The 13,855-nt window shown below is 40.8% G+C and overlaps 1 protein-coding gene across 4 annotated transcripts in view; it reads left to right on the top strand.

Moving 5' to 3' along the window:
- The window catches only part of GLT1D1 (glycosyltransferase 1 domain containing 1), a 42,421-nt gene extending 30,245 nt beyond the window's left edge, over positions 1–12,176 (top strand). For 2 of the 4 annotated variants that reach the window (XM_085075369.1, XM_085075367.1), the window contains exons 9-12: positions 1,597–1,640; positions 2,853–2,973; positions 5,424–5,522; positions 11,629–12,176. In XM_085075369.1, coding sequence (XP_084931495.1) covers positions 1,597–1,640; positions 2,853–2,973; positions 5,424–5,522; positions 11,629–11,775 — 411 coding nt within the window. In that variant the 3' untranslated portion in view covers positions 11,776–12,176. Of the gene's footprint in view, positions 1–1,596; positions 1,641–2,852; positions 2,974–5,423; positions 5,523–6,464; positions 6,764–9,868; positions 10,389–11,628 lie in introns of those variants that run through there. The other 2 variants (XM_085075368.1, XM_085075370.1) reach the window with 2 other exon arrangements.
- The last annotated feature ends 1,679 nt before the right edge of the window (positions 12,177–13,855 follow it).

Below are 13,855 nucleotides of genomic sequence, written 5' to 3'. Positions count from 1 at the left end.
GAACATTTCTCCATCAGATAAAAACTGCATTGTGGGGTCACCTGGGGTGAAGGGGATTTCCTTACAGTGGTGATGCCAAAACCTCAGAAACATGAGAAATTGAGCAATTTCTCCTTGTCCAAATTGAATATCTTTGCAGATTCCTCAAGCTCTTCACTGTCAGTATATTCTGATATTGTGCCAGAATTTTAGATCTACTCAGACCTGTTTTCCTCTACAAACTCTAAAGTCCCAGCACTATAAAGAAGACATCCCTGGACCATTATTTCAGTCTGAATTAATATTTATAGGGCAGGATTTTAATACGGTGTGTTTACAGAAGATTTGCCAGGTTTTGATCATGGTAAGCTCTGTGCTGAACAGATCTCTTCATCTCTGTGCAGCATTGATCAGTGATTCTGCACTGTCACACAGCTCAGGTGTTCTTTTCTTGTCACCACAGTCAAATTTCCTCCGTGGCACACCTGGGCTGTGAGGTGGGAGCCACACCCTTTTCCTCCAGTCATTTCCTTTTTTCTGATAGAACTCTTCATCCAACTCTGATCTCTGCTAAACTGATAAATGTTCATCAATTATCAACTGATAGAACTGTTCATCCACCTCGAGCTGCTTTGCTCTGATCTCTGCTAAACTGACATCCTTATCAATTATCAATTTATCACAGGCTGGCTGATGCTGTAACAGTGCCAGGAGCTGTCAGTGATAATGAGCAGATCTGCCTGCAGTGCTGAGCAGCAACAGCAGGAAATGTGGTGTCAAACTACCTGTGGAAGAATTGGGTTGTGGAGATATTTTGGGTGGGAACACCATTGTTTTCAGTGGTTTTTTTGGGTGCCTATGCCCAGTTCCTCAATATCATTCCCAGCTGCTCATCCTCCAGGTCTCATCCCAGGGCATTGCTCCCCTGCCAGCTCCTGAATCAGCTCAGGATTTGGAATTTAGGGTGTCACTGCTCTCAGCCATTGCTGTGCTCACTCTGCACGCAATATTTAACTGAATTCTCCTGTCCAGCCCTGCATTCTTGGAATATTTACTAGCAGAAGAATCCAGCTTGTTCTGTCTGTGAGGCAGATGGTGACTGCTTGGCTGCCACTGAAGGAGATGGGATAGAACATCTTAAAAATTTACAATATTTAGGAATTAACATCTTACAAATTTCATGAGTCACAGGCTGTGGTTTTTCTGATCCTTCCAGACCTTGTCCCACTGCTCATTAAATCACTTGCAAGAACTCTGTTGATTTCAGAGGAAGCAGAGGGTTGTTGTGCCTCATGAGGAACTCAGCATCAAAATAGGACTTGGGGGAAAAAGCTGAACATATATTTATATAGAAATAGCAGTTGGGAAGTTCAGTGTGAAATATCAAAAATACATTTTTAAGCAGTTAAGCAAGGCTTTTATTTTTTGTATTCAGTAGGAATTCACTCCTTAGTGCAAGAGTGATTTGCTTGAATCTTTTCATTTCTGAAACCCATTTTTCATGAAATAATTCATCTTGTGTTCAAAGCATGCAATCATAAAATAAATTCTACTGTTTTCAAAGTGAAGCTGTAGCTCTGAAGTGATGCCATGACCTCTGTGCTTGCTCCTTTCTAGGTTGATCCAGTGTTCACAAATGAAGTTAAGGAGAAAGTGAAAAGGTAAGAATTTGGTGTTAAACCTTCTGTCTGCTAAATGAAGCACTTTGTTAAATCAAATATATACACAGGGATGTCCATGCAGAGCTCTGTGTGACTGACAAATCTGTCAGTATTATTTGCTATGGAACACCTCAGACTAGGTGTTCAAAACATTGTCAGTTTTAGAATAAAATAACTGTTACATGCCAAATATTCCTAACAGGTTTATCAGCCTCAGACTAGATGTTCTAAACAATCTCAGTTTTAGAATAACCAACTGTTCATGCCAAATAATCCCAACAGATTTGTCAGCCTCAGACTAGGTGTTCTAAACATTGTCAGTTTTAGAATAAAACAACTGTTCATGCCAAATAATCCCAACAGGTTTATCAGCGTCAGACTAGATGTTCTAAACATTTTCAGCTTTGGAATAACCAACTGTTCATGCCAAATAATCCTAACAGATTTGTTAGCCTCAGACTAGATGTTCTAAATATTTTCAGTTTTGGAATAACCAACTGCTCATGCCAAATAATCCTAACAGGTTTGTCAGCCTCAGACTAGGTGTTCTAAACATTGTCAGTTTTAGAATAAAACAACTGTTCATGCCAAATAATCCCAACAGGTTTATCAGCGTCAGACTAGATGTTCTAAACATTTTCATTTTAGAATAACCAACTGTTACATGGCAAATAATCCTAACAGGTTTGTCAGCCTCACACCAGGTGTTCAAAACATTTTCAGCTTTGGAATAACCAGCATGTTTGTGTTTTGTGCTCGATCACATCTGATTTACTCTGATCTACATTTATTAACCACAGAATCATAGAATGCTTTGGGTTTGCTGCAGGATCATCCAGTTCCAACCTCTCCCAGTGCCTCAGCACCCTCCCAGGGAGGAATTGTGTCATTTCTTTCATGATTTCTTGTCGCTGTTGAGCTGCTAGCAGAGAAGAAATCCTGGATTCTCAGTGTGGCATGAAAAGAGAGATTTATTATTTGATTCCAACTTCTATAGATCTTTCAGAGGTCACCCAGATTGGTCAGTCGGAAACCTCCCCCTAGGCCTGACTGGCCAGGCCTGAACTGCCCAAATCTCGAGACACTGTTTTTAATAACATCCAAACTTTATCTTTGTTTATAAAACACAGGAGAAAGTTCTCATGGCAAAGACCTAACCACAGTTTCTGCCATTCTGAGGTGTCCTCTCTCCCCTGGTGTGTTTGTCCCCAGGGCCCCTGGGGTGCACGTGCTGCAGGAGCTGCCCCAGGCCGAGCTGCACGCCGCTGTCAGGAGGTGCTTTGCTGTGGTGAACAGCTCCAGCTCCGAGGGCATGTCTGCTGCCATCCTGGAGGTAATTCCACCTTCTCTTCAGCTTCTTCAGTGAGTCTGAAATCGCCTTTTGTCACTGGAAATGTGTGTCGACATTTTATTTCAAAGCTAGAGAAGACAAAACTAAAATATTCCTTTTTGCAAGTGTTGGTGATTAAGTTTTTCTTCCCTCAAACTGACAGTTTTTCATGCTTTGTCTGTTTGCTTTTAAAGGACAGAATGTAATTTTATCAATCCTGTAAAATTAACAATACAGACCTGAGATGTAGAAATCATTCTGATTTACTGGGGTTGTCACTGGGCTTGATTCAACACCCACTTCCTCAGAATGTTGCTAGGATGGACTTTCATTTATTTTTACATCCTTTCAAAAAGCAATCTAAGAGCTGCTTTTGGTTATTTAATTCTGAAGTGATTAATGAATGAATGACACGCTCAGTTAATTCTTTTGCCATCAGTATTGAAAATTAATAACCAGTTTTATTTCATACCTGTCAAAGTAGGGCACTGCTTAGTAGGAAATGCTTTCTCAGAAAAAAAAAATAAAAATCTTCTGGTCCTGGGCTGGAGGTAACAGCCTTGAGTTTGGAAATGCAGCTTTGTCTTCAGAGTTTAACATTTCACAAGGTCATGAATCTGTAAAGAGTATTTTAGAATGAGATGAATCTATAATAGATCAACGAGATAAATATATAATCACATCTATTTCAACCTGCCTTAAGGTCTGAAAGAGCCAGAAACCAGAACTAATTACTTTGTCAGCTGCTCCTGATATCACAGAGATTTTGCCATAACTGATCTGTTTTCTGTTTGGCATTTGAAGAAGAGAAAACAAACATTATAGCAAACATTAAAAATGCATCTCTTCCTCTGAGAGCTCAGCACTTCTGCACGTTTTTGGGCACGTGGTGCTGGAAAAGGCAGTGCTGGCAAAGTTTGTTTTTATTATTTGTTCCCTGAATTCCTGCTAAGAAAAAGGGTTTGACTCCAATTTCATTGGAGCATTTTTGCAACAGTTGGAATATTCTTGAGAGCACAGAAAAAAATCATTAGATTGTTATGCTTTTCCCAAAAATAGGCCAATTAAAAACAAAAAAAACCCCAAAATATTGTAGCGAAGGAAGTTGGATAGACTATATTGAGCTGTAAGGCAAAATCCAATCTTGGACAACATGGTAGTTTGGAATAAAAGCCACAGCAAATTATAAAAATAAAAAAAGGAAAGATGAAGGGAAGTTGTAAAGCAGTAAAACTGAAGAGCCAACAAAAGGATGCAAAGGCTAGAAGGAGGAAAACGAGGGACAGTGCAGAAGACAAAGCAGTAAATAAATTCTGTATTTTCTCTCTAAGCCTGGCAGTTCTGGGTAGAGAGGCTCATTGGCTGAGATGCTCCCAACAGCTTCAATTTCCACTAAAACACATTTGCAGTCAAAATAATGGAACAAAACAGATGGCCAATGGACTAAAATGTTGTTCTGTGCCATTATTCCATCAACCCAGGTCGGTAAATTATACATCTTTTCAACAATGCAAATGATTCTTTTCACTGCTTAAAAATAGACTAAGTATCTAAATTAAGCTGGGAGGCACTTTGTGCAGTAATTATTTACAGCCCAGTCTGTTTGTTTGAGGCCAGGGGTGTAAAGGCAGCTCTGCATCTCAACTATTTGTCCATCTGCTCTGTCTTTCAGAGCTCTAATTCAGTGTACCTGTGAGTTTTGGGACCTGAGGAATTTCTGGTGTAGCAGTTCCTGCCCCCCAAGGCTGTGGGACACAACAAATGTCTCTCCCTTTACAGTTTGGAAATTATAGAAAATTAAATATAAACTCAGTGCTCATTTCAATCCATCATCAGCTCTGTGGCTTTCAGAAGCAGAAGGGAATGGATAGATGTTGAAGCACAGAAAAAAATCATTAGATTGTTATGCTTTTCCCAAATATAGACCAATTTAAAAAAAAAAAACCACCAAAAAACCCCCAGAATATTGTAGCAAAGAAAGTTGGACAGACTTATTGAGCTGTAAGGCAAAATCCAATCTTGGACAACATGTGAAGCACAGGCCTGGGAGTTTGGAATAAAAACCATGGTTTAGAAATAAATAAAAGCCACAGTTTAGAACTGTGCCATGGCCACTGGCCAGGGATCCTTCTTGGAGGAAACAGCTATCCAGTGATCTTCTGCATTCATTGCTTCTGATCATGTATTCAAAGTTACCAGAATAACAAAACCACAAAGAAATATTGCAAAGAAATTCCATCCAGGAGATCATGCTAGATATGGAATTTTTCAGTTAAAAAACTGGAGAGGTGGGAAAGGAGTTTGGTGTGTTGTTTCTACTTTTCATATTAAAATTGTTGTTGTTAGCACCTCAAAATCCATGAACCCTAGAAACTGTTGTTGGGTTTTGTTGGGTTTTTTTTTTGGTTGGTTTTTTTTGGGTTTTTTTTAATTTTTTTTTTTTATTCCTCCAGGCAATGGATTTAGCTATTCCAGTGCTGGCAAGGAACATCCCTGGCAATGCAGCAATAATAAAGCACAAGGAAACAGGACTGCTCTTTTCAAATCCCCAGGTAAGAACAGCACACATGTTAACCTCTGCCCTTCCAGAGCTTTTAGGATCATTTTCTGTGACAGCTTTCAGTCTGGGTGAACACTTGGCTTTTCCTCTCAGCAGTTCTGCTCACATTCTCCTGTTGTGTTTGCAGTTCAGGGAGCTCAGACTAGATGTCAGCCTTGCAGAATGTTTGTCTCTGCTGCTCTCAGCCACTTGTTGCACTGAGGGGTGAAAATTCCACAGCTAAACCCTGCAGAGATGCTCTGGGTTTGTCACATTTCCCTCCAAAGAATAACTGAAACAGGAACTTGAATTAGACAAGCTGTAGCTCACTGTAAAAACTGAGCCTCGAGTTTCATTTGACACATTTTCTGTAATTTCTAGCAGTCAGTGTTAATGGGAAGTATTTTTAGATGGAAGATATTGCTCAGTCAGAGAAATTAATGACTCAAATGAAGTCAAGTGTGTTAGGATGAAGTCTCAGTGAAGTTCAGTAAGAATAGGGAGAGAGGGAACACTACTCATATTTAAATGCTGGAAATTCTCATTTCAGCATATTTTCCTGCATTAGGGCTTTGCTGGTACATATTCATGCATGCTGGGGAAGGTGACTCTCAGAAAAAGATTCCCTCAGTGGTTTATCCAACTCAGGATTTAAAAAAAACATACCAGAATAGTCCATTTGATAATTTTGCAAAGTAGAAAACCTATTTATTTACTTTGTGGTGTGTGGGATTAATGCATCCTATTGTGTTTCTGGAAGGTGAATCCTCTTGGTTGGTTTTGGAAGGTTTTTTGATAGGAAAACTCATGCAATTGAGGTATGGCTTTGTTTGTTTGTTTGTTTGTGGAATATTCAATTTTTCCAGTGGTTTCTAGAAAAAAAAATTTTTTTTTTTATAACTTCTGTACATGAGAAAAGCCCATTGACTTCCATCTGCTCCTTCAGCACTTGCAGGACATCCAATCCTGCTGAACCCAAGGATTCAGCAGGGCTGAGAGCTCTCTGCCATTAATGCTGCAATGTTCTGTTGTTTCCCTCAGCATCCTGCCTGCTTTTGGCTTGGAAATCAAATCCATTATTCATACCAGAGCCAATTAGCTTCATCCCCCATCCTTGTAAGGAGCCTTTTCTGTGATCTCCAAGCATCCTGAATTCCGTGTGTTTATTTGGGATTGGAGAGCAGTTCAAATGTGCTACTCGTTTTTTACCTGGGAAGTTTGAATCACAGCAGTGACTCAGTGCCAGCAGTGACTCAGTGAAAATATTCAAATGTTCAAATGTACAAATGTGCAAATGTACAAATGTTCAAATGCAAAATGTGCAAATGCACAAATGTTCAAATGCAAAATGTACAAATGCAAAATGTGCAAATGTGCAAATGGCTGAGGACAGCAGGACTGCTTTAATGTCAGAACTGCAGTCACAGGCTGTAAATATGTGTAAACCACTGTAATTTTAGTTTCTATGAACTCCTTCAGCCCGTGCTGTGCCAAAGAGCAGAACCCCCATTCTGTCAGCTCTCTTTTTGCTGTAATTCTGTCTCATTTGCTGTTTTTCTTGCATTACCATGAGAGCTTTCAGGTGATCTCTGCTGGAATCAGCAGTGCCTGTGCAGAGCCCTGAGCAGGACAGCAACATCTCCTGTTCCTCTGCAAAACTGCAGTTGTAACTCACTTACTGAAAGCCCTTTTGTCATTGCATTGCTGCCACATGATGGAGAAACTATCCAGGTGTGCAGATGGGTCAGGAAAACCCTTTTTCCCAGGATAATGTCCTAATCCCACTGCAGAGCTGTTGGAAAACTTCCTTCTTGCAGGTCTGAGCTCCCAATGCCAAACATCAGCACTCCTGGCTTTAAAGCTAAATAACCATTTCCCTTGGTCCTTAGCTCCCCAAACCATATCAAATAGAGTTTTTAAGCCTCTGTCAGAGGTTGAGAGCTACATTAGATCAAAGACATGCAATTAAATTAGAAAACTTCCAGTTTTAATTGTTGGGAGAAGGATTGTTTAATTGTTGACACTGCCCATGGCACTTTGAACACTGCCTTGGAAGATTCAGTCTGACTGATGGGGATAAGAAAACATGTTCTGGTAAGGAATTTTTGGTGTTGTTTAAAATTCTGATTACTTTGAGATCTTAAATTTCTTTTCAGATGCATTCAGTTAGTGAGGAAAATGCCTTTAATCATGCAGAAAGATCAGCACTGGATGCAGGTGTTTGGGAAAAGCTGGATTTGGCTCCAGAAATCTGAACCACCAAAGATTAGAAAAGGAGTTTCCTTTGCTGGGTTGGGTGTGAAGATGCAGGATGGATCTTAGCTCAGGAGCAGAAGGCATTGTTTGTATTCAGTTATTTCTGTTTCTATTCAGTTATTTCTGCTCTGAGGAGGGAAAGCTTTGCAGTACAAATACTTTAGATATGAGCAGCTATGCCTGCTAGCCTTGAAAGCCAAACTAGAGGGATATTAACTGCCCATTGTGCAGTGAGAGTTGTGTTAAATTGTGAGTGCTGTTGGCTTTCTTCTCCCATCCTTGCTGGAAAGAGAGTTTTGTGTCTCACAGGGAAGTAGGAAATGTTGTGTCTAATTGTAGTCATCTTTAACTATTTCTATTGGGCTGCAAATAGCAAAAGCCCTGCCAGTCAGTGGAGCCAAATTCAGATGGAAATGGTTAATCTGCAAGTGAAGGTTTTGTTCTTGACACTCCATCATTTGTGCACATGGCTTTTAAATCATGGTTTGATCCTGCTGCTGCTTGAATTTGCAAGTTTATGGAATATTTGACACTGAGTTAATGGGACCTGAAATAAAAAAAATTAAAGAAATAAAGGTAAGAGATAAGAATAAGGCAATAAATAATACAAAACTGTGCTAAAAGGGAGGGCACAAAGAGTTATTCAGCATGCTGGGTTATGTGTTTAATGGCTGGAAAAGCTCATGGAAGGAGTTAAATGAAGAGAAGGAGGTAAACAATGCTTTGGGGAGCAGAGAGGGATCCTGCTGGGCTCCAGCTGCCCCAGGAGCTCTGCCCCTGCTCTGGCTTTACACCTGGGCTTGTTCTCTGCTATTTAACAATCCCCTTCTGCCTGCTGGAGCTCTGAAATGGTTTCATTGCAGCCTTACTTTCGTGATATAAATAATATATTAACCATGCATGTTATGTTCATTATGTGTGAGCTGTGGCACCAGTGCAGCTCTCGTGGTAATTGAAGAATTATTCATTCTTTTTTACTCAGAGCTCTCATTTTCCAGCTTTATTTTATCTCCTGGATACCTGTGTTGCTGTGTCTCTGCAAAATATTACACAGGATTTATCTGAGGTACTATCTAGAGGAGTTGACATTTTCTCTGAGGATGATTGGTCAATTTAGCAGGAGAAAACTGGATTCTGGATGTTGCTGTTGGGAAAAGCCTGTGTTTGTGGCAGAGTGCTTCCCATGAAAAGGGCAGATGGAAAAGTGGATGTAGAGGAGATTATTTTCTCCCATTTTTCTGGGTTGTGACTAAGTGCTGAGGCTCAGCTTTTACCCTGTGGTTTGCTGCCACCTGTATTTTAATTATCCCCATTTCTGTGTGGGAATGAAGGTTTATTACAAATATGGATTTCCCCAAGCAGTTAGCTAGCAAGCACATCACCTGCTGAAGTTCAAACCCTCAGGTTTGAGAATTGAGAAGCAATTTGTGAAGTTTATACCTTTTTCACCAAAACCGAAGCTTAATTCCCATCTAGAATAAAAACATAAATATAAATAAATATTTGTGCAAATACCACTTGCACAAATACAGCATAACAGCTACTGGAGATCTGTTACCTCCCTGAAATTAGTTTCTATATCACAGAAAAATCAAAATGAAATGCTGGATTTTCTCAAAGAGCTCAGAGTGTCTGCTTGCTGGGAGTTCAGGCAAAACCACAACTGAAATGCAAGTCACTTGCAGTTAGGAGAGACACCTGAAAAATGGAGTTATTGCTAGCTAAAGCTGAGCATCCAGAGCTGCAGACAAGCTGAGGCAGCTGCTCCAAGGGTCAGGGCAAAACCCAGATAAGTCACAGTGAATCTTCCCATTGGCTTCCAGTTGGACTGCAAGTGACTTCTTGGTGATCACATCTGATTAGCAGAACAAGTAGGGATGAAGCTGAGAAGTCCTTATTTCCATCTCCTGGTGTTTTTCCATTTGCTTTTTCTCTCTCTGTCTTCCTGCATTTTCTCAAATTTTACGCTTTTGGACTCAGTTTGGCTTTTTTTTTCCTGAAATTACCCTCAGCCCTGAGTATTGTACCTGTGAATAAGGAGCTCATTTCTTCTGTCATTTCCACGTTCCCAACTTTTTGTCCTCTATATCCACATTTTAAAAGAATGCTAATAGGACTACCTGTCACGAAATCTTACATTGCTGCTTCTGTTCTCAGGTAATTTCCATAAATTATTTTTAAACATTACATAAAATCCTCCACAGGAGCATAAATTACAGTTGGGATGGAGTTGGGTGTGAACAGTATTTATTACTGTGATTATCCAGGCAGTTGGATGAAGGCAGAATGGGTCATGTAGGACTTTCCCACCTTGTTCTGTGAGCCACAGGGGACAGAGAGGAGTTGGAGCCAAGGCTGGCAGACACAGCCTGGGGCTGTGATGTCCCTGAGCTGCTTGGGGACATCCCAGAGGTGTCACCAAAACCCTGCTGGCAGCACTGAGCTCCCCCAGAAGGGATGCAAACTCAGTGCCATCAGCAGCCGTGGCTGGTGGCAGGCTGGACTCACAGCCTGGGGCTCTCTGGCTCTCCTAAAGCCACAGCAAAAATGACAATTTAGTGACTGGATTTAGGGTGAGAGGTTATTGTTCACATGCAGGTGTGAAAACCTTATTCCACCAGCTGGTGCCAAACCCTGGAGCAGCACTGATCTGTCTCTGGCTGTTTAAATCCCTGCAGTGCTGCAGACACTGCTGGTTTGCCCTGGCAGGCAGGCAGAGCAGTGATTATCCATGTCCAGCGTGGTTTCCCCTGTCCCAGCTTCCCAGGGTCACATCCCAGGATGGATTCATGGCCACCTCTGCCACTGCAGCAGCACAATCCATCTGTGCTAACCAGAGATTTCATATCCCTGCAGCTATTTACACACCTTGTGAACTTAGATTTTCAAGTGTTGTTTCTAGCTAACCTGATGTTGCTATGAACTCTGGTTTTATCTGTGATATTTCCTTTCACAGCTGACAGGCTCTGTCAGTAATGGATCTCCTTCTGCCACCCTTCTTGTCCCCCATGTCCCCAAGCTCTGATCCTCACCCCCAACTGTGCAGTAACACATTCTCTTGATTTTCCACTGACACCAGAGCTGCTGCTTCTCTGAGCTGCAGCAAGGCACTGTTCTGGGATCACAGAGCTGAGCAGTTTGTAATCAAGCTGAGGCACTGGAAGTTGTCTCTTGATAGGAATTAGAGCAGCTGCTCAGAATAGATTAGTTCAGACATCAAATCTCCTTGCTCTTGTTTGAAGTTTGCAATTTCTCTTGCCTAGAAGTAAACGAGAGTGGCAGAGGAGCAGGCAGAGGGAGAGTTGGAATTTTTGAGGTTCTGGGTTTTTTCCCAGTAAAGTTAAAGGAAATAAATGGTTTTTTTATGTGTGTCTGGCCAGGTGAAGCCTCTCCAGAAGAGCTTCCTGCTGCTCTTATCTTGACACTGGGACTGTGTTTATGTTGTTAATGTTTTTAGTTTTACCACAGAATTAGCTGAAGATGTGGCAGTAGCAATGAGATAAAAGTTGAGCTGAGATCAAACATCTGATGCCAGTTGTCCTCCATGCAGATCAGGCAATTCATTTCTGACCAGCTGGGTTTCCAGCAATTGGCTAGGCAGACAGGTGGTGTGGTGTTAAATTTGTCACTCATTTGTCTTATCACTCTTGGAATTTGATTTGATTTTTAATGTCTTAGTTGGTGGGCTGTGTAAAATAATAAAAATATTATTTATTGGCCATTGTTTATAAATGAACTATGATACTTGATCTTGAAAAATGACTTGGGACAGCTTCATATCACTGAACAGGTATCAACTATTTCAGAATCATTAGGACTTTTTCAAGGAATTTTTAATTGATTATTTTCTTTATATTTTTTAGGAGTTCGTTGCGCTCTCCAAGACTCTAATGAATGACCCCATCATGGAAAAAGAAATTATAACAAAAGCCAAAGACTATGTGAAGAACCATCACTCGTGGGAAGGTGAAAGGAAAACCTACCAGAACCTTGTGCTGAGGCTGCAGTGAACTGTCAGACTCCAGCAGTCAGTGCAGAGAACTTTAATGATGGAAATGTAGTTAGGTTTGGGTTTCTCTTGGGTTCTTTTCACAGAAACACTCAGCTGTGCATTGGCACTCTGTCCAGACATTCCAAGATCACAACTCCTGCTGCTTCCAACCCTCCTGGGCTGTACCTCAGTGGAGTTCAGCAGTTTGTGGGATCAGCAGGAGAAAGGAACTCCTGCAGCAATGCAGGATTATTGCTGCAGGACCTCAGAGCATTCCCCATTCCCAGAGCTGAATTCCCAAATTCTGGCTGTGCTGCAGCTCAGCCCACCTGCAGCAGAGCTTTCCTGCCTCTCCCAGCCACCTGAACACCTTGAAACACACCCCCAGGTGCTCAGGGAGCCCAGGTGACACAAACACAGCACTGACTGGTGACCAGGACAGATTTCCAGCCCAGAGCACAGCCAGCAGGGATATGGGATGGTTGGGACAGGAGGAGCACAGGGTGGGTTTTGTTTCTGCCCTTCAGAGCTGCTGTGCTACACTAACTACCTCTCAGTTTGCCACTTCCTTTGGGATTTACTTATTTATTAAAGATTTCTGACACCTATAAAAGGGATGGGGGAGGGAAGGTATTTTCAATTTCCTGTGTGTTTTGGTTCTGGTTTTGTTCTTTTTTGTGGCTTTTCAGGCTGCTTTGCAATATCATGCAGACAATCCTAAAGTCAGACTGAGCTCTGCTTGAAGTCCTTAATCATCATCCCTGGGATTGTGGACAGAGCTTTGGGGCTAACTGCTCAGCTAAGGACTTGGAAATAGAGGAAAAAAAAAATAAAAATCACATTTCTATTTGCTATTAGGAAATAGTTTGCTTTGTGTGGTTTTGCTCTGCCCCAAGGAGAGGCAGGGAAATGTTTTGTGTTGACTTCAGTGTCAGAATTTCCTTTGTAATGGTGAACTTCACTGTGCATTTGAAGCTTTTCTCTTCAGTTTTGATGTTCTGCAAGAGTCTGGAACAGTAAACAAGAAAGCTGTTTGAATGTTGGGAATTGATTTCTCCCAAATTTCCCTGTTTGGTTTGTGCTGGGGCTGCTCAGCCCAAAATCCCCAGGGGCAAAACCAGCTGGATTTGATTTAAAATCCAAGAATTGTAGTGGTTTTGGTTTTTTTTTTTTGGTTTTTTTTTTGGTTGAATGGTTTTTTGGTGTTTTTTTTTCTTTTTTTTTGATTTGTGAGGTGAAAATATTTATTCTAAACTACTTAATGAACGGGTTAGGGGGCTAAATAATTAGATTATTGTGCAAACCACACCCTGAGGGAGCAACTCCTGGATTTTCAGCATAAGCTGTGTGGCTGGGAACCTTTATAAGCAAGAAATAAAATTTGAAAAAGACCTTTTTTAACAAACTGAGCTAACTTCAGGCAGTCCTGTTCCTCTTCCACCTTATTTCTGACATCCTTAGCCATCCTCCCCTTCTATACTATTGGTTACCTTCTGAGAAAATCAGGTTTTTAGAAGCAAATAAACAACTAAATAATGTGGAATAAAAGCTAAAGCACTGAGCTGATGGGAAGTGATTATTAATAGTAATGACTAGAAAGATTTTTCTGCAGCCTGAGATGTTTATTATTACCAAACTTCACCTAGAAATACATTGATTTGGAATTTGGGTTCTTTCCCAGCAAAATAAAAATCTGTTCAAGTGAGAAATTTCTGCTCCACGCTGGGAATGGAGTGAACATCTGATTTTTCATTGGTATTTGATGTAGAAATGCCAAAGCTGCAGCTGCAAGCAGCATGGGTATTTGTGTGTGAGGAGCAGGCAGGAGCACTGAGAGCTGCTGCAGGGAGGGAGAAGGGAAAGAAAGCGAAAAGGGAAAAGAAAGGGGAAATAAATGGGAAATAAGGGGGAAATGGAAATATAAAGGGAAAATAAAGGGAAAAAAAATAAAATAAAGGGAAAAAAAATAATAAAGGGAAAAAATAAAGTAATAAAGGGGAAAAAAAGGGAAAAAAATAATAAAGGGAAAAAAATAAATGGAAAAAAAATAAAGGGGAAAAAATAAAGGGAAAAAAAATTAAAAAATAAAGGGAAAAAAT

This window comes from Lichenostomus cassidix, chromosome 15 (genome assembly GCF_008360975.1).
Source record: "Lichenostomus cassidix isolate B80296 chromosome 15, HeHo_3.0, whole genome shotgun sequence".
In the NCBI taxonomy this organism is placed as follows: domain Eukaryota; kingdom Metazoa; phylum Chordata; class Aves; order Passeriformes; family Meliphagidae; genus Lichenostomus; species Lichenostomus cassidix.
Note: the sequence above shows the minus strand (reverse complement) of the source record. Positions and strands in the feature narration are given on the sequence as shown.